This window comes from Abramis brama (assembly GCF_963993115.1).
Source record: "Abramis brama genome assembly, chromosome: 22".
Classification (NCBI taxonomy): domain Eukaryota; kingdom Metazoa; phylum Chordata; class Actinopteri; order Cypriniformes; family Leuciscidae; genus Abramis; species Abramis brama.
This window is the reverse complement of record NC_139984.1, coordinates 16,504,946-16,524,065: the sequence shown is the minus strand read 5'-3', so window position 1 is coordinate 16,524,065 and position 19,120 is coordinate 16,504,946. Positions and strand designations below refer to the sequence as shown.

The 19,120-nt window shown below is 37.4% G+C and overlaps 2 protein-coding genes across 3 annotated transcripts in view; both read left to right on the top strand.

The window, feature by feature from the left end:
• The window catches only part of dnah12 (dynein, axonemal, heavy chain 12), a 30,262-nt gene extending 18,009 nt beyond the window's left edge, over window positions 1-12,253 (top strand). The window contains exons 45-73 of the mRNA XM_084099757.1: window positions 112-245; window positions 416-578; window positions 723-803; window positions 999-1,175; window positions 1,683-1,814; window positions 1,897-1,986; window positions 2,072-2,212; window positions 3,166-3,407; window positions 3,503-3,650; window positions 3,745-3,890; window positions 4,009-4,223; window positions 4,345-4,537; window positions 4,784-4,976; window positions 5,072-5,244; window positions 5,325-5,465; window positions 5,599-5,757; window positions 5,868-6,012; window positions 6,088-6,238; window positions 6,738-6,991; window positions 7,119-7,259; window positions 7,354-7,491; window positions 8,997-9,230; window positions 9,322-9,510; window positions 9,609-9,712; window positions 9,815-10,019; window positions 11,105-11,242; window positions 11,333-11,424; window positions 11,500-11,567; window positions 11,672-12,253. Of these exons, the coding sequence (XP_083955883.1) occupies window positions 112-245; window positions 416-578; window positions 723-803; window positions 999-1,175; window positions 1,683-1,814; window positions 1,897-1,986; window positions 2,072-2,212; window positions 3,166-3,407; window positions 3,503-3,650; window positions 3,745-3,890; window positions 4,009-4,223; window positions 4,345-4,537; window positions 4,784-4,976; window positions 5,072-5,244; window positions 5,325-5,465; window positions 5,599-5,757; window positions 5,868-6,012; window positions 6,088-6,238; window positions 6,738-6,991; window positions 7,119-7,259; window positions 7,354-7,491; window positions 8,997-9,230; window positions 9,322-9,510; window positions 9,609-9,712; window positions 9,815-10,019; window positions 11,105-11,242; window positions 11,333-11,424; window positions 11,500-11,567; window positions 11,672-11,865 (4,581 nt within the window). The 3' untranslated portion in view covers window positions 11,866-12,253. The remainder of the gene's footprint in view (window positions 1-111; window positions 246-415; window positions 579-722; window positions 804-998; window positions 1,176-1,682; window positions 1,815-1,896; window positions 1,987-2,071; window positions 2,213-3,165; window positions 3,408-3,502; window positions 3,651-3,744; window positions 3,891-4,008; window positions 4,224-4,344; window positions 4,538-4,783; window positions 4,977-5,071; window positions 5,245-5,324; window positions 5,466-5,598; window positions 5,758-5,867; window positions 6,013-6,087; window positions 6,239-6,737; window positions 6,992-7,118; window positions 7,260-7,353; window positions 7,492-8,996; window positions 9,231-9,321; window positions 9,511-9,608; window positions 9,713-9,814; window positions 10,020-11,104; window positions 11,243-11,332; window positions 11,425-11,499; window positions 11,568-11,671) is intronic.
• Window positions 12,254-12,979: 726 nt separating this feature from the next.
• Window positions 12,980-19,100, top strand: asb14b (ankyrin repeat and SOCS box containing 14b). 2 transcript variants are annotated; one of them, XM_084097907.1, is made up of 10 exons: window positions 12,980-13,045; window positions 13,527-13,708; window positions 13,792-13,844; window positions 13,936-14,067; window positions 14,147-14,305; window positions 15,238-15,483; window positions 15,683-15,860; window positions 15,943-16,486; window positions 17,241-17,394; window positions 17,750-19,100. In XM_084097907.1, the coding sequence occupies exons 2-10, from the start codon at window positions 13,590-13,592 to the stop codon at window positions 17,920-17,922; spliced, it is 1,758 nt and encodes a 585-aa protein (XP_083954033.1). In that variant the 5' UTR covers window positions 12,980-13,045; window positions 13,527-13,589; the 3' UTR covers window positions 17,923-19,100. The 2 variants fall into 2 exon arrangements, with proteins under 2 accessions (XP_083954033.1, XP_083954034.1); XM_084097908.1 differs by having other exon boundaries at window positions 13,013-13,045; window positions 13,590-13,708.
• The last annotated feature ends 20 nt before the right edge of the window (window positions 19,101-19,120 follow it).

Genomic DNA, 19,120 nt, shown 5'->3' with positions numbered 1-19,120 from the left:
AAGGTTGGCAAGGCCAGGGAAGAGATGGTTAAGCATTTTAGTAATTATGGTCATTTTGAATATAAGCCTTCTCTGAAAGTGAATTTAAAGTTCAGTTTCTGATCTCCCCAGCCATGGCCTGAAGAGGCTTTGGAGCGAGTGGCTAATAAGTTTTTGGAGACATTGGAGCTGAGTGATCTTGAGCGTCAGGAAGTCGTGCCAATCTGCAAGACCTTCCATACTTCTGCTATTGATCTGTCTCACAGGTATGATGCTTAAGCTAATATAGAGGTAGTTCCTCCAAAAAACACTGAAGATGGGTGAACAATTTCTTTAACTTGTGACTTGTAGAACACAGGCACTTTGCAATGTTGAACAGTAAAGTTATGACAAATATTCTTTCAGGCAAGAGTTAAATTGTGTAATATATTTGCAGGTTTTTGTCAGAGCTGGGTCGCCATAACTATGTGACTCCTACTTCCTACTTGGAGCTCATAGCTGCCTTCAGAATTCTTCTCACTCAAAAACGAGACACTGTTATGAGTGCTAAAAACAGATATACAAATGGACTGGACAAATTAGCTTTTGCAGAGTCTCAGGTAATGTGTTGGAAATAATGTACAGAAGAAAGTAGCAGATAATCGGATCTTTTCAATCCATACAATGGTGTATATAATACATAGCCTTTTTAATGATGGTCAATAAGGCAGAGAAGTGATTTTAATGCATCTATGCTGGTTTAGGTGGGTGAAATGAAGAAGGAGCTGGTGGACTTGCAGCCTAAACTTGAGCAGGCTAAGATTGACAACACCAAAATAATGAAAGTAAGAAACAGTAACGTCTATCATACAGTACCTGTGTTTAAAGCAAATTATCATTTGTTCATTTTGTACTGCCAAATGTATCATTTACAGTGTTTCTGTTGTTCCTATTGTAGATTTTTTTTAGGTATTTTGACTTTATTTTGATAAAAGTTTGCCTATATATGTTAGGGTACCGTACATGTTTCTCTTTTGCAGGTGATAGAGGTTGAGTCAGTGGAGGTTGAGGCGAAGAGCAAACTTGTCCGTGTGGATGAAGAAACGGCTACTATAAAAGCGAATGAAGCCCAGGCTTTGAAGAATGAGTGTGAGAGTGACTTGGCTGAGGCCATCCCTGCACTGGAGGCTGCACTGTCTGCCCTGGACACACTCAAGGTCAACTACATACTGCTTTTCACATACTATATAGTAGAGAAGTTGGCATATTCAGACATGGAGAATAACTGTGCTGTGTGAAGGCAGTTATAAAAGTTGAAATACATGCAAGGGAGACAATACCTGTCACAAGTTAAGTATGCAAATGAATGTAATAATGAATACCAATCACAATATAGTATGCACTGATGTCAGTTACATTTTGAATGAAGAACGTTGTGTCAGTGGGTGATTTTCAAATTGTAATACTATTCTGATGTATTTCATTATTCCGTTGTACCGTTTTTTTTTGTTTTTTTTTACGCTAGTCTGTATGTGTAAGCCGTCCATGCTGAATGCAGAATTTCAGAAATGTCATACTTTGGGAACGGGGTGAAACCTTTCTCAGAATGTTTAAAACATAATTAATAAAGACCTGTAATAATTCATGTATGATTAAAAGTTGGAAATTGTGGTTTATAAAATGATAGATTATTATGTAAGATGCGGGCTTATTTGTGATTTCAGCCGGCTGATGTGAGCATTGTAAAAGCAATGAAGAACCCTCCATCAGGAGTGAAGCTGGTGATGTCAGCGGTGTGTGTAATGAAGGACATCAAACCAGAGAAGATCAATGATCCTGCAGGAACCGGACAGAAGGTCAAAAGCAAGTCTAGTCAGGTCACATGTCAAGAGCTGTCTTTGTTTTTGTTTACCAACAGCATGTTATCTGTTCTAATAGATTCTTGACTATTGGGGTCCAAGCAAGAAGTTGCTTGGGGACATGAATTTCCTCAAAGACCTGAAGGAATATGACAAAGACAACATCCCTGTAAGTTTTTTTTTGTTGTGCAGGGCGTGTATGTTGTTTTGTAACACTGTGGCTGATGTATTTTATTGATGTTGTTTTGTGATAGGCTCAAGTGATGCATAAAATCCGTAGTGAGTACATGACCAACCCTGACTTTGACCCTGCCAAAGTTGCCAAGGCGTCATCTGCTGCTGAGGGGCTTTGCAGATGGATCACTGCGATGGAGGTTTATGACAGAATGGCAAAGGTAGGCAGACCCTATCTGTATCCTTCTCTACAATAATTATTAGATAAATAGCTACATCACATATTTTCTACAATATCTTCTTACATCAGATATTATGTATAATGTGTTTTATTTCTTTAATTTTTTTTATTCTAGCTTACTCTCAGTATTATATTTCCAAATAGTAATGTATATATTTATACACACACAAACATTACTTAAAGGGTTAATTCATCTAAAAATTAAAATTCTGTCATTAATTACTCACCCTTATGTCGTTCCAAACCCGTCAGACTTTCGTTCATCTTCAGAATACAAATGAAGATCTTTTTGATGAAATCTGAGAGCTTTGATGCTTTAAAAAGCTCATAAAGAGATCGTAAAACTAATCATTTTTGAATTGAGCGGTTTCGTCCATATTTTCTGAAGAGACTGGATCACTTTATATGATGAACAGATTGAATTCAGGCTTTTATTCACATATAAACATTGATCAGAGAACATAAAAACAAGCTCAACCGAACCTGCTCGACACGCGAGAACGAACCTCTTGCTGGAGCTCAAACGTGCTGTGTAACATGAGAATGAACCTCATTGGTTCTTGCATGTCAAGCGGACATGCTTGAGCTTCTGCTTACCACAACTGATGTGTGAGTTGATGAATGTTTATGTGTGAATAAAAGCCTAAAAGCCTTGTGTAGCTTTCTATGAAGGGACAGAAAACTCTCAGATTTCATCAAAAAAGATCTTAATTTGTGTTCCAAAGATGAAAGAAAGTCTTAGGGGTTTGGAACGACGAAGTAGGCTAATTACATTTACATTTTTTCAATTTACAACTACATTTTTGGGTGAACTATATTATTATATTTTGTAAAACATTGTGTATTCAATTGTTTTTTTTATATGCATATATGCATACTCTTTTTCTTTATTATTATAGCACTTGTCGAAATCATAATTATTTTCTCTTTCAGGTGGTGGCCCCTAAGAAAGCTAACCTAATTGTAGCTCAGGAATCCCTGGCCACCACCATGGCCCTGCTGAACCAGAAGAGGGCGGAGCTAAAGGAAGTGGAGGATCGTCTGGCCTCACTGCAGAAGACTTTGGAGGAAAAGACTGAAGAGAAAGCTCAGCTGGAGTTCCAGGTTGACCTCTGCGCTCGCAAACTGGAGAGAGCTGAGAAGCTTATTGGAGGTTTAGGAGGAGAAAAGTCAAGGTTTCAATCAACTATGACCAATCTTAGAAATGCATGCAGCCAGTTAGTTCCTATATTCAGGCCAACTGAGTATGTGTTCCTGTATTTCTACACAGGTGGTTGAGAGCAGCCAATGATCTTCAGTGCACATATGATAACTTGACAGGTGATGTGCTGATATCTGCTGGTGTTATCGCTTACCTGGGAGCTTTCACTGCCAGCTTCCGCAATGACTCTACTAAAATGTGGGCCAAGCTCTGCAAGGTGCTGCATTGCTCCTCTCTGTAAAAACTAGTCTTGTTTGCAAATGAATATTCAGTGTCATTTATTCAATGTATTCAATTCCTGTTCTACTCAGTCAAAGAAGATCCCATCCTCTGATAACTTCTCTCTAAGTAAGACGCTTGGAGATCCAATCAAGATCAGGGCCTGGAATATCGCTGGCCTGCCCACTGACAGCTTCTCTATTGACAATGGTGTTATAGTGAGCAACTCCAGAAGATGGTATGACTCAACAAAGCCAAAACCTTTCAAAATTTGGGTTTGCAAATGATGACAAATCTTTTCATCAGTTATCAGAACCAAAATGTCATGTTTTACAACCCTGTTTTCTCATTGCCAGGCCATTAATGATAGATCCGCAGGGCCAGGCCAACAAATGGGTGAAAAACTCAGAAAAGGAGCATAACCTGAATGTGATTAAGCTAACCGATGCTGACTACATGAGAACACTCGAGAACTGCATCCAGTTTGGTACTCCACTGCTGCTGGAGAACGTAGGAGAGGAGCTTGACCCCTCCTTAGAGCCACTGCTTCTCAAACAAGTTTTCAAACAAGGTATTTTACTTCAACTTAAAACAAAAATTTATTTGAGAGAGTTGTGTTTTTGATTACTTGATTAGTTTGACTCTCAAACAGGGGTTGGAAATCAAAGTGAGTTCCTGCTTTGTTTTTGTAGGGGGTGTGGACTGTATCAGATTGGGCGAGAGTGTGATTGAGTACTCGAATGACTTCCGCTTTTACATCACCACAAAGCTGAGGAACCCTCATTACCTGCCTGAACTAGCTACCAAAGTGTGCCTGCTGAACTTCATGATTACACCAGAGGGCCTTGAAGACCAGCTGCTTGGTATTGTGGTAGCAAAAGAGAGGTGATTAATAAAAAATAAAATAAAAACTTCCATACACACAAATATGCAAATATGCAACCGTTAATAAGGAACACCAGCCAGTATTTAATGAATCATATAGCCAGAATGTAATGAATCATTATACTAATAATAAGATTACATTCCTTAACGCAGAGCGTAGTTTCTGATTTTATTCTTTTGATTTCCTGAGAAATATAATTCAGAATGAATTTCCTTTGATGATATTTCACTTCTGTTTTCACTCAGACCTGAATTAGAGGAGGAAAGAAATGCCCTGATCCTTCAGTCTGCAGCCAATAAGAAGCAGCTTAAGGAGATTGAGGACCAAATCCTGGAGACTCTGCAGTCCTCAGAGGGGAACATCCTGGAAGACGAGAGTGCCATCCAGGTCTTGGATGCTGCCAAGATCATGTCTAATGAGATTACTAAGAAACAGCAGGTGCAGTGCATCAAAGAGCTGGTTTAGAAGAAATCCCTTTACTAATGCCATGATAGTTTCTAGTTTAACCTCTGTGCTTTGCTGTGAACTTCCAGATCGCAGAGAAAACTGAGATTGAAATAGCTGAATCGAGGGAGGGCTACAGAGCCATCGCTAAGCACTCCTCCATCCTCTTCTTCAGTATCGCAGACCTGGCCAACATCGATCCCATGTATCAATACTCTCTCAACTGGTTTGTCAACCTGTATGTCAACTCCATACATGACAGGTGGGGAATAACTGCACACAAGTTTACAAATTAAGCACTTTTCTTTGCATGTATACTTATTGTTCATATGTATTCTATAGCAACAAATCAAAGAATCTAGAGAAGAGACTCCGATACCTGACTGACCATTTCACCTATAACCTGTACTGCAATGTGTGCCGTTCTCTCTTTGAGAAGGACAAACTCCTCTTCTCGTTCCTGCTCTGTTCTAACTTACTGCTGTAAGTTCAAACAAATCAAGCTTTGATACAGTCCTGAATACAACATTGTCCTGTTACTGTCAGATCTCATGGTAACATGATGAAATTTATGTCCTAAAATATTTGGTGTTGATTGAATCTGTGCAATTCTAAGGGCTAAGAAGGAGATCGAGTACTCTGAATTTATGTTCCTGTTTACTGGGGGTGTTGGCCTTCAGAACAACGTCTCCAACCCTGATCCAAACTGGCTACCTGATAAGAGCTGGGATGAGATCTGCCGGGCCAGTGATCTTCCTGCCCTTCAGGGTCTCAAGTATGTAGTCTCTGCCATGCCATCTGAAATGACTGATATGTTACATTTGCATGTTATGTATATCAAGTTTTGTGCAGCTGATAATATGACATTTCTTTGCTTGAATATAGGGAGAGCTTCACTAAGAGTCCTGAGAGTTTCCTGCCCATTTATGACAATAAGGAGCCTTACAACACAGCTTTGCCCAATCCTTGGTGTGATAAACTCAACGAACTTCAAAAAATTATCATTTACCGATGCCTCAGGCCTGATAAAGTAAGTTGTCATTGAGTTTAAAATTGACTTGTTCTTATCATAGTCATTTAATTTGACTTTATTCTTTCTTCAAAGATTGTGCCGGCAATCAGCAAATTTGTGACTGACAAACTGGGAAAGAGATTTGTTGAACCACCTCCGTTTGACCTCAGTAAGAGCTACAGTGACTCCAACTGCACCATTCCACTGGTATTCATTCTCTCTCCTGGAGCAGATCCTATGGCTAGTAAGTTTTTAATCACTCCAGTTTAAATAGGACAATACATTTCTCTAATTTAGTACACTTAGGGAAAACACTTTAGGCTGGAATACATTACACAACTTTTCCAACTGCAAGTTTGTGGCCCCCTGGGTAGAAATCACGGTGGGGTATCAACTGTCATAGCAAGAGACATTGAAAAACAGCATGACATGACCAAAGACATCTATCTGACGCATATGTAACAGACAATTAGTAAATAGTAAAGACGGAATGCAGGATTTCCGTGAACTTCTCCTTATTCTTCTTTCTTCAATTTACAGAATTATTATTTCTCAGATAGAAAACACATCGTTGTGTTAATAGCAGAGATTTATTTGATTACGTCTACAAGTAAAATCATAATTAGTTATTTTAAAGTCACTTGGGTTTGGCAACCCCTGGTTGAGGGTGTATAATATCGATTTCTTTAAGGTGTTAAACCTGTCAAAAACTACATTAAAACACTGTTTTGCCTTTTCCTTAGGTCTGCTGAAATTTGCCAATGATAAGAACATGGGTGGTTCCCAATTTAAATCCATCTCTCTGGGACAAGGCCAGGGTCCCATAGCAGTGACAATGATCCGCTCGGCCATGAAGGAGGGCACCTGGGTGTGCTTGCAGAACTGCCACCTGGCCGTGTCCTGGATGACCACTTTGGAGAAGATCTGTGAGGACTTCTCCCCGGACTCATGCCATCCAAACTTCCGTCTTTGGCTCACCAGCTACCCATCACCCATGGTACACATACTGTACACTCCTGAGTAGACAATTGTTTTCTTTGCTTTGAACTATAATTATTGTCTAATCAGTTCTTTACGTTCCTGTATGTCGAAGGATATAATTGATGAGATGTTTGCTCTGTCAGTTTCCAGTGACCATACTGCAGAACGGCGTGAAGATGACCAATGAGCCTCCGACTGGCTTAAGGTTAAATCTGTTGCAGTCGTATATTTCTGACCCCATCTCAGACCCTGAGTTTTTTGCAGCCTGTCCTAACAAAGAGCCGGTGAGTACAGTAACGGTTTGCGGTCTTATGTTGACTCTCCCTCATGTTTGGGATATTCAGTAAGAGTATTTTATTACTGCCTGCTGTTGTGTAGGTCTGGGAGAAGCTCTTGTACGGGGTTTGCTTCTTCCATGCTCTTGTCCAGGAGAGGAAAAAGTTTGGGCCATTGGGATGGAACATTCCTTATGGATTTAACGAGTCAGATCTGCGCATTAGTATCAGACAGCTGCAGGTAAAGCACTTGAATTCTCACCACAGTGTCATTTCCACCACATTATTTATTGGGTTTAATAGCACTCTGGTGGAAATGAAAAATGTTAAATTAATAAACTCCTTTATCTTTTTAAGTCTAATTTCATAGCAAGCATTTTATTCATCCTAAATACATTTAAAAAATATGTCTCATATTACATTTCTAGCATTCAAGACACCAAGGGTACTAACTTTTGAAAAATGTCATTAGGGTCACAGTTGTTTGGTATTGTGGAAATTATATTATTATTAAAATTATATTTAATTGATGTACCGTTCAAAAGTTTGGGGTTATTAAGATTTTATAAAATGTTTTTCAAAGAAGTTTGTTATCCTCACACAAGGCTGCATTTATTTGATCAATTATCATTACTATTTTAATACATTTTAAAATGATTTAAAATGTGAAATTTATTCCTGTGATGGCAAAGCTGAATTTTTAAGCATCATTACTGCAGTCTTCAGTGTGACACGGTCCTTCAGAAATCATTCTAATATGATGATTTGATGCACAATAATTTTTTTAAATGTTTTTTATGTTTATCAATGTTGAAAATGATTGTGCTGCTTAATATTTTTGTGGAAACCGTGATACAGAATAACAGCATTTGACATAGCATTTTAAATGTCTTTACTGTCACTATTCACTCAATATATATTGTAATGGTTTATGCTTATTTCACTTGTTGTTCATATTATCATCAGTTCAAAAATGAAACATAATATTTTGTAATAAAATAATACGGTTACACTTTATTTCAATGGTCCCCGTTAAACATTATTTTGACTATAAGTAATATTGCACCTACATGTCAACTAACTCTCATTAGAGTATTAGTAGACTGTTAGGGTTAATAGAAGTTAGGGTTAATAGAAGTTGATTGTACTTGTAAACTTACTTAAAGTCAGTAGAATGTTTGTTGGAGGAGCATAGAAATAAAGTATTAGCAGATATTAAGCAGACAGTCTATTAATACTCTTCTAATACTCTAATGAGTGTTAGTTGACATGGAGGTTCAATGTTACTTATATTTAACAGAATGTCTAAAGGGGACCATCAAAAAAAGTGTTACCAATAGCAACTTTATTTATATAGCACAATTAAAACAACACAAGTTGACCAATGTGCTTTACAATGTCACACAGAACAAAAAAAGAGAAAAGAGCATCACATAGGCAACACATATAATAAAATTGTCACTGATTAAAAGCTATTGAAAACAGATGCATTTTGAGTTGTCCTTTACAATCCTGTACAGTAAGCGGTGTCTCTAATTTGTTTAGAGACAGTAGTGTCTCTATCTATTTACCAATATAATATTGAAATCTACATATAAAAGTCATTTGAAAAGTTTCAAATGAAGGCATGAAAAAGTCTCCTATATGGTTTTATGTGACCTTAATATAACAAACTATAACAGTTGAAATCTGTTAAACAAAGATTGGAAAAATGCATGTTTTTTATATTTACTTTCTGTGCCTCAGCTCTTTGTGAATGAGTACCAGGAGGTTCCCTTTGAGGCCATCACGTATCTGACTGGAGAGTGTAACTACGGAGGCCGTGTAACAGATGACTGGGACCGTCGCCTCCTCATGACGATCCTCGCTGACTTCTACAACAAAGACATTATTGACCACCCACGCTACTCCTTCTCCCCCAGTGGCAATTATCATGCACCTCCAAAGTCCATATATGAAGACTATGTGGAGTTTATCAAGGTGCGACTTTGTCATGATAGCTGCTGACTTCGAACTAAATTCAAACTCTCATGAAACGACGATAATATAATGCACTGCATATGCTCCACAGAACCTGCCTTTTAACCAGCATCCCGAGGTGTTTGGCATGCATGAGAATGTGGACATCTCCAAAGACCTTCAACAGACAAAACTACTATTTGATTCCCTCCTCCTGACCCAGGGCGGTGGCTCAAAGGGAGGGGGCGGCTCTGGCGGGGACACCACTCTACTGGACATTGCTAATGACATCCTGTCTAAAGTAACTCATCATTCTTAAGATTAGAAATTGTTATTGGGATAAAAAGTTATTTGCAAATGTGCCAGTGACTTATTGACGTTCTGATTTCGGTCATGCAGCTTCCGGGTAATTTTGACATTGAGTCTGCCCTTGCCAAATTCCCTGTGTGTTATGAAGAGAGCATGAATACGGTGCTTGTGCAGGAGATGCAGCGGTATAACAAGTGAGTCTGCAGAGCTCATTTTAGATCAAAAACATCTATAGGAACAATTCTACATAGATGAAGATGTTTATTCTATAATTTCTGTGTACTTTCTTCTCTCAGTTTGAGCAGTACTATACGTGTAAGTCTGCAGAACCTGATAAAGGCCATTAAGGGGCTGGTGGTGATGGATGCAGAGCTAGAGGCTATAGCTGGTGGTCTTCTGGTGGGGAAAGTGCCAGAAAAGTGGGCCAAATGCTCCTATCCCAGTCTCAAGCCATTGGGCAGCTATGTCAACGACTTCCTAGCCAGACTCAAATTTCTGCAGGTCAGTGATCACAAACAGACAACTCCTCACAGAGGCCAAAAGTATCAGACAACTAGTGAAAATTACACTGTAAAATTAGAAAGATACTGTAAAAATGCTACAGTAAAAAGTAAAAAAATTGGTTTTAAGTGTAAGTTACCTGTAAATGGTTTAACGTCACATTCTTTCTAATTTTAGTGTAAAATTATGTAAAATGTATGTTTTCTTGCTAGTAAAAACTAGTAATTGCAATATAATTTACGGTAAAAATCGGTGGTTATCGTTACATTTTAGGATTATAAGGCAGATTTTGGGAGTTAAAGTAGGTAAATTAACATTAAATTACATAATGAAATATACGGTTTAAGTTGTAAAAATTACAGGCGTCCTGTAAAACTGGAAATATTTCGCATTTTTTAAATGTATTTTTTTCAGTGCATGTTTTAATTAACAATTTGAGTAAAAATTTAAATTTGATAACAGCAGCATGCAATCAGTGTCGCAAATTTGCCAGCATTTGATTAGTAACAGAAATAGCGCAGAATTTTTCTTTCAATACACAAAACCCTTAAACTTTCTGTTCAGATTTTCAATGTGATGTAATTTTTTTTAGACTCCAATGAAAGATTGCAAATAATGAATCTGTTCTCACTAAAACAAATATTGTAGAAAAAAGTTTTGATACTCGCCATTCAAAGGTTTGTGGTCAGTTTATATATATCTAACTTTTATTCAATGGTGCATTCAATTTATCAAAAATAATAGTAATGATAAAAGATTTCTATTTCAAAATATAAAAAAATCATGAGAAAAATATTAAGCAGCACAACGGTTTTCAACATTGATAATAATATGATAATAAATGTTTCTTGAGCAGCAAATCAGCATTTTAGAATGATTTCTGAAGGATCATGTGACACTGAAGACTGGAGTAATGATGCTGAAAATTCACATGAATAAATTACATTTAAAAATATATTTAAAGAGAAAATAGTTTTTAAATCGTAATAATATTTCACAATATTACAGTATTTATTGTATTTTTGATCAAATCAAGTCAATTGAATTTGCCTTTGTTAATATTTCTGTGTCATATTGTTTTCCAGGACTGGTATGACACCCAGAAGCCCCATGTATTCTGGTTGTCTGGGTTTTTCTTCACTCAAGCTTTCCTAACAGGAGCCTTGCAGAACTACGCCAGGAAGTACTCCATCCCCATTGACCTGCTTGGCTTTAATTATGAGGTATCCTCTACTGCAACTGTCTATAGGCTCAGAGTACTTTCATCATAAAGAGAATATTTGAGAGCTACATTTTGTTCTTTATTGCTTCAGGTTCTGCCATTCGACACCTCAGACTCATCTCCTAAAGATGGAGTCTACATTCATGGCCTTTTCCTGGATGGAGCTCAGTGGGATACAAAAAGGCAAGAGAAGCTTACATGGCAGGAAGATGCTGGAATTTTTTGCTATATTTTCATGAAATGTGTTCTTCCTTGCAGTGGAGTGTTGGCCGAACAGCATCCAAAGGTTTTATTTGATGCAGTCCCTATCATCTGGATCAAACCAAGTAAGATAATAAATGTTATGTGATGATTATTTAATACATCTATATATATCATTTCATGCTTTTGTAGTTACTTTGCTCAGCAACCTCTCTAAACCTGTCTTTAGCGGACAAGAGGGGCATGGAACACCCCCAAAGCATCTATGTGTGTCCCCTCTACAAGACCAGTGAGCGTAAAGGTACTCTGTCCACCACTGGCCATTCAACCAACTTCGTCATCAGCATGATGCTCGCAACCAGCAAGCGTCCTCAGCACTGGATCAAGAGAGGCGTAGCTTTGCTATGTCAACTAGACGATTGACACCCTGAACCAGCACTTTATTTACTGTTCCCACACATAGCTTTTATGATTTTCCACTGTGTCCATTAGAAATATTATCTCAGCAATTGATTTGAGATATTTTTAACAAACACAATCATAATTTGATAGGATTGTCCTCTTTGCATGTCATTGTGTTTTTCCAAGTACATCTAGAATATCTACATTGATACTTTTATTCCGGGAGATCCAGACTGGTAAAAAATATATTTTTCAGAAGATCTAAAACACACTTTCAGTCCGCTAATGTTAATATAGTCTTCTGTATTTTCCATAACTAAAAACATTATGGACACCTTGCATTAAAAGAGAAACTTGTTCTGCTGCTCAAATGTACTCTGACTATTTCAAATAAATGCAACTTCCGCAAGGACATTTTAATATTGTTTATTAGGATATTATATTATGCATAATTATAATTTTTTTTATCAACTTAAATGCTTATATTTTGTAGAAAACAATTCAGTACGGAAATATGCTTTAAACAAAACATTTCTTCATGATACAGTCTATATTATAATGTTTAATATAATTTTAAAAATGTCAACACGGAGAGATTTTTATATATTTCAGTGTTATTTTAGAAGTTCTTAGCAATTGTTGTAGCTTAGTTCTTAAAATGGCATATTTTTTGCTTGCCTACATTACTGTACATTAAATTGGTGGATCAAATTGGGAATATATTCTTGCTTTTAAGTACAAAGGAATATTCCTCCATTTTTTTTCTGTTGTGATTTAATAATTAATACATCAGTGTTAATGTGCGTCTCTGGTGGGATGGCTTTATTTAATCAATGCACAGCTTCCTGTTTCTCTGAGAGGTTCTCTGTGCGTTTTGTACTGTCCACTGTGAATTTCAAGCCGTGTGGTGAAGGTTCAATTCAAATAGACGGCTGAATACAAGAGAAAGCGTGGCCCATTGCATATGTTCCTAAGAACACCAATGCTGAGAACATGAACTCTCAGATCAGCTGTCTGGTAGGGTAGAGTTGCAAGACCGACTGTCACGCAGTGGGTCAAAGCCAGGTGTTGGTTGGTTGGCCCAGGCCCCATATGAGCAAGTATTTTTAACCATGCAGGGATATAAATAGTGTAAAGCGACCAAAAACACAGTACAGATACAACTGCCACGACTGTTTTCCACATTTCCCGTTGTCTCAAGGTAGAATGAACATTTGCCTTTGAATTGTAAACAGATTATTCCTCCTGGAAAAGCTCTATAGAAATAGATTGCATGGGATGTGTTGCATGTTTACAAACCGTTCTCAAAGTAATTAGACAGTCATTTCAAGAATGAAGTTACCAAAGCAGCTAATAATGATGTTAGGCTCTTGTTATTCCTTTTATATTCATTCTAAATATGAATTTTACAGTTTTGAGTGCCGGTTACATCCTTTTGTAATTCAAGCCAGCTCAAGAGCAGATATTTTCAGCTTTGGCTATTGTAAACCTGTTCAATACAGTCTCTTGCAAAAAAAACTACTTAAAACATTGAATTCAAGAGTCAAACTAACAGACTGCTAGTCATACTTTACATAATATACAATGTTTTTCTATACTAGACCAGTCCGTTTATTGCGGTGCCAAATTTGAAATGGCGAAAAAGATAGTGATCAACTATTTTTTTCACATTGTAAAAACAGAAAAAGCCATTTGCTGTTAAATCCTGTGGTTTTGGTTGCCAAATTCGAGTTTATTACTGAAAGATGGAGGAGGTGTATGATGCTGCGGAGGATGACTGGGATGAGGATGAAGATGAGGCCACTCAGTACATGATTGAACAGAGTCTATTGGAGTCCAGCAAACATACTGATTCAGCTACCAGGTACAGGTAAATCCCACCATTTTGAATGCACTAATAGTGTGTGTCTAATGATAGAAACATTTTGTTTTGATGTCCCACAACAGTGATCCATTAGACCTCATTGACCATGAGGAAATTTTCACTGCTATACAAGCTGGTAAGAGCTAAATCCTCCACAAATGTTGATGAGCATTGTCAGTGTTCCTCTGTAGAAGTTCTGGAGTGTGTGTGTGCATGTGTGATGTCAGGTAATGAGGATGCTTTGAAGGTCCTGGTGCAGCGTAAGGAGGCTCTGTCGAATGCAGACAGCAGGGGCTGGATCCCTTTGCATAAGGCAGCGGTGCAACACAAGAGGAGCATTCTGGAGATCACTTATGCAGGTCCATGAGATAGATCTACCTCACTAAACCACCCCAAAAAACATGTTCAATTATTTCTTAATGAGAATTCCTCATTCAGCATCTCCTCAGGGGTCAGGGCAGTGCCGTACTCTAAGAGGGGAGACTCCGTTGTTTCTCGCTGTTGTCCACGGTCTCCGAGAGAATGCCACATTCCTGCTGCAGAACGGTTGTGACCCTGACTGCAAAAACGAGGATGATGACTCTGCATTGGTTGCAGGTGAGGAACACAGTGCTATTTTTAGCATACTTTTTACTTTGTAAGCACACTTTTTTTTGTTTTTTTCACAATGTTGTTTTAATTCATGTTATACTGATAAATGACATACAGTAGTGTGAAATGCAGTTCAGTGCACGAAGTAAAGTTTAGCACCCAAGATGTACAATATATAAGCAATACCATACCATACAATTCCATACCGGATAACAATTGATATTAGAGATTTTTTTATTATTATTATTATTAATTTGAATTAATTAAATTATGCATACACATTTCCTAATTTTTTACATTTAGATGACCTTGCTGTCATCTAACACTCACTTAAAGTGAATATTTAAAAAACACTAATAACACCGTTAAATGTAATCTTTATCAAATCTCTCTCTCTCTCTCTCTCTTTCTCTATCTCTCTCTAAATAAAATTTAATTTAATCAAAATTAGTGCAATTATTTAAATTCTAATTATTATTTAATTTTAAAAGTGTGATCCATAGACCTGAAAAAGTTATGTACATTAATATAATTTTAAAACACGGTAGGCATTTCTATAATGAATATACAGTTATGCCATGCTCTAAAATATTTAATCGGGGAAAAATTTGAAGTAAAAAAATGTTTTTTTTTAAAATCCTGATCATTGATCCTTTGAATATTGTTGTGGGCAATTGGGGGCCTTGGAATGGTTGATAACAACTGATGATTTTGATTTTAAAATCATGATTGATTTTAATTTTTAGTGTTTTATTTAAAATTTATTTAGACAAAATAGTGTATAATATAACTGCTATGAAAGCCTGAGTGAAGACTGTAGTTAATAAAAACATGAAAACAGTTATCGGTATTAGCCTGAATTTTAACATCATTGCATAAGATACGATAGACTATCTTTGACACAAGTCTAATAAATACATGAACTGACTTTTGTCCAGCCGTAAAGAATGACCAGTATGACCTGGCTCTGCTGCTGCTACGCTACAATGCCACAGTGGACCAAAAAGGAAGACTTCAAAGAAGCGCTCTGCATGAGGCATCCGTGCTTGGCTTGGATAACTTCGTAAACCTGCTCCTACAATCTGGCGCTGACCCAAATGCCATTGATGTCTGTGAACACACTCCTTTAGGACTTGCGGCTCAAGCTGGACATTTTAACGTTGTGGAGGTTCTACTTCAGAAAGGTGATTTTGAAATGTGCCTGTGACTAGAAATTCAGTAACCTATCTGACTTGATCTATCTATCTATCTATCTATCTATCTATCTATCTATCTATCCGTCCATCCATCCATCCATCCATCAATCTATCTGTCTGTCTGTCTGTCTGTCTGTCTATCATTTATCACTTTTTTAATCATATTTAATAACCCACTCACGTTCAGGGGCCAGTGTGTGGTCCAAGCCTCATCTTCCAGGTTCAGCCTCAGTTTTATTCGATGCTGCGGCTTCAGGAAACCCTGATATCATCTCACTGCTGCTGGAGTATGGAGCCGATCCCAACGTGCTGTCCAACACAGGCCATCTCCCCATCCACCGTGTAGCCTACCGTGGGCATCTACTGTGAGTAACTCACTCCTGATGTAGTGCTTACCCTTTATCCAACCAGAAGTCAATAGAAAAAATCTGTTTGTGTCTTTCATAGAGCACTGGAGCAGCTGATCCCTGTGACTAAGAAAGAGGTGATCAAAGAGAGCGGCATGAGCCCGTTGCACTCCGCCGCTGCGGGCGGTCACTCTCAGTGCCTGGATCTACTCCTGAGCTCCGGGTTTGACCCCAACTTCATGTTACACCCCAGAGTGCGCAGAAACTATGAGGACGAGCGCAGGTCAGCGCTGTTCTTCACTGTAACGAATAGTGACGTCCAGTCAGCGAGGCTGCTCCTGGAGGCCGGAGCCATGCTCAATCAAGACCCAGTCAACTGCCTGCAGGTAGCCATGAGACTGGGCAACTACGAGCTCATCAACACTCTGCTACGCTACGGTGCCAACGTTAACTACTACTCCCGTGTCAACACCACCCACTTCCCTTCCGCCCTTCAGTACGCTCTAAAGGATGAGGTGATGCTGCGCATGCTGCTCAATAGCGGTTATGACGTGCAGCGCTGCTTTGACTGTCCGTATGGACAGGCCTCACATGTTCCCGTGGATTATGAGGGCTGGAGCACCTCTGTAATCAAAGACGTGGTGGTAAGACTCATTTTTAAGCTGTGGCTGTATCAAGGAAAATGATCTGGTGTTGTTGAAGGAATAATTCTATGATCATTTACTCACCTTCATGTCATTCTAAACATGCACTGTTACCGTTCAAAAGTTTGGGGTCAGTAAATCTTTTTATTTTATTTTAAAGAAAGTAATACTTTTATTTGGCAAGGATGCATTCAATTTAATAAAAGTTTCAGTAAAAAAACGTTTATAATTTGGATCTATTGCATCAAAGAATCCTGAAAAAAAAAAAATTATCACAGTTTCCATAAAACATATTAAGCGGCTCAACTGTTTTCAACATTGATAATAATAATAAATGTTTCTTGAGCAGCAAATCAGCATATTAGGATGATTTCTGAAGGATCATGTGACACTGAAGACTGGATGCCGAAAATTCAGCTAAACCATCATAGGAATAAATTGCTGTATTTCACAATATTACTGTTATGAATATTTTTTATCAAATAAACGTTGCCTTGGTGGGCATAAGAGACTTTTTTTCAAAAACATTAAAAAATCTTACCAACCTCAAATGTTTAGAGTATGACTTTCAGTTTTCTGCAAAACACAAAAGATATTATGAAGAATGTTTGGGCCCGAACAAAATTATACCCAACTGATTATCAACAAAAACAAACAAACAAAACAGAAAGTCATACATTTGTAAAAACACGAGGGTGAATAAATGATGACAGAAGTTTCATTTTTGGGTAAGTCTAAACTTGTTTTTGTGCAGTTCTGTGAGGTGATCACAGTGTACTGGCTCAAGCACATCTCAGCTCAAGTAGTGAGAATCATGTTGGATTATGTTGATCACGTGACTCTCTGCTCCAAACTGAAGACTGTTCTGGTTGAGCAAAAACAGTGGCCGGAAATATGTAAGATTCAAGGTGAGTCTCCTGTCACATCTTGAGATTGAGATCCTGAAAACCTTTAACATGGAATTCTCAGCAGGGCCGGTTGCATAAACTGACTATAGTCTTACAAGTTAATCATAATTTATTTTTTAAAAGTTTAAGTCTTTATAACTTTTAAAGTTACATATTGGTCTAATTTGATACCAAAAAGTAAAACTGATTACCTTTAAGCAACAGTTATTAATATAATGGCTATGTTTATGCAACTGGACCCAGATGTAGGCTATAGATTTCATATGTGCTGTGTTATACTTGTCGTAAGTGATTACGTAGATTGAAATGCAGCATATTCCAAAATATATTTAAGTATGTTTTCTGCTTTCATCAGAAAACGCTCGAAGCCTGAAGCATCTCTGCAGACTGAAAATTCGGGATTCTTTGGGTCGCTTGCGTCTGAGGGCTCCAGTTTTTATCAGTTTCCTGCCTCTGCCTGCCAGTCTCAAAGACTATATTCGCTTCAAAGAGTATGATGTTTACAGTAGAGGAAGTTTGACAGAATAAGAGTAAAACTAGATGGATAAATCTGTACATGAGAAGCTGCTGATGGATATGCGTTTTTTTTTCACTTTTTATTGAAAAAAAAAAATGTTGTGAAATATTCGTTTGCGTTTTAAAAAATTAAAAAATCCAGATACAGTGGGGCCACATTGAAAATCTGTGATTTGAAATTTAATTTAAATTTGGAAAGACAGAAGTTTATGATTTTGGCTCATTTAAAACTTGAAACGGTTTCACTTTATTTTGATGGTCCCTTTAACGGTCTGTTGACTAAGTAACGTTGCACCTACATGTCTACTAACTTTCATTAGATTATTAGTAGACTGGTAGGGTTAGAATAAGTTGACATGTAGTCGCAAAGTTACTTATAGTCAGTAGAATGTCTGTTGGGGGAGCATCACAATAAAATGTTAGCGGATATTAAAGGGATAGTTCTGTCATTATTTACTCACCCTCAAGTTGTTACAAACCTGTATGAGTTTCTTTCTTCTGTTGAACACAAAAGAAGATATTTTAAAGAATGTTGGTGACTAAATAGTTGACGGCACCCATTGACTTCCATAGTAGGGGAAAAAAATATGGAAGTCAATGGGTGCCGTCAACTGTCTGGTTACCAACATTCTTCAAAACATCTTTTGTGTTCAACAGAAGAAAGAAACTCATACAGGTTTGGAACAACATGAGGGTGAGTAAATGATGACAACATTTTTGGGTGAACTATCCCTTTAAGTAGACAGTCTACTAATACTCTGAGTTAGTTGACACATTTTTGTAATGTTATATAGTCAACAGAATGTTCAAAAGGGACCATCAATGTTACCCTTGAAACAAATGTATAATTTTGCAATATGTCTAGGTGAATAATCAAATAAGCCCATCTGTGAAACTGATCATGTGATCTTTCAGCAGTCAGAAGTTCTTCCACTGAGATGCATCAAATCATGCATCAGGTTTCTCACAAACGTGTGGAGTTCATGCAGCTGTCATTAAAAGTCAAAGGAGAACAAACTAAATATTAAGAATTTTTAAAGTTAACGTTTCTCTCAAATTATGTTAGGCCTAATGATATGTAATGAAAATATTTGTAGGCCTATCAGAAAAATGCTAAATATAAGCTATGTGCATATGTAATTTGTATACTGTATGTAAGAATTAAATATGTAATAAATGTCAATATCTCGATATGTCACGTGATTGTATT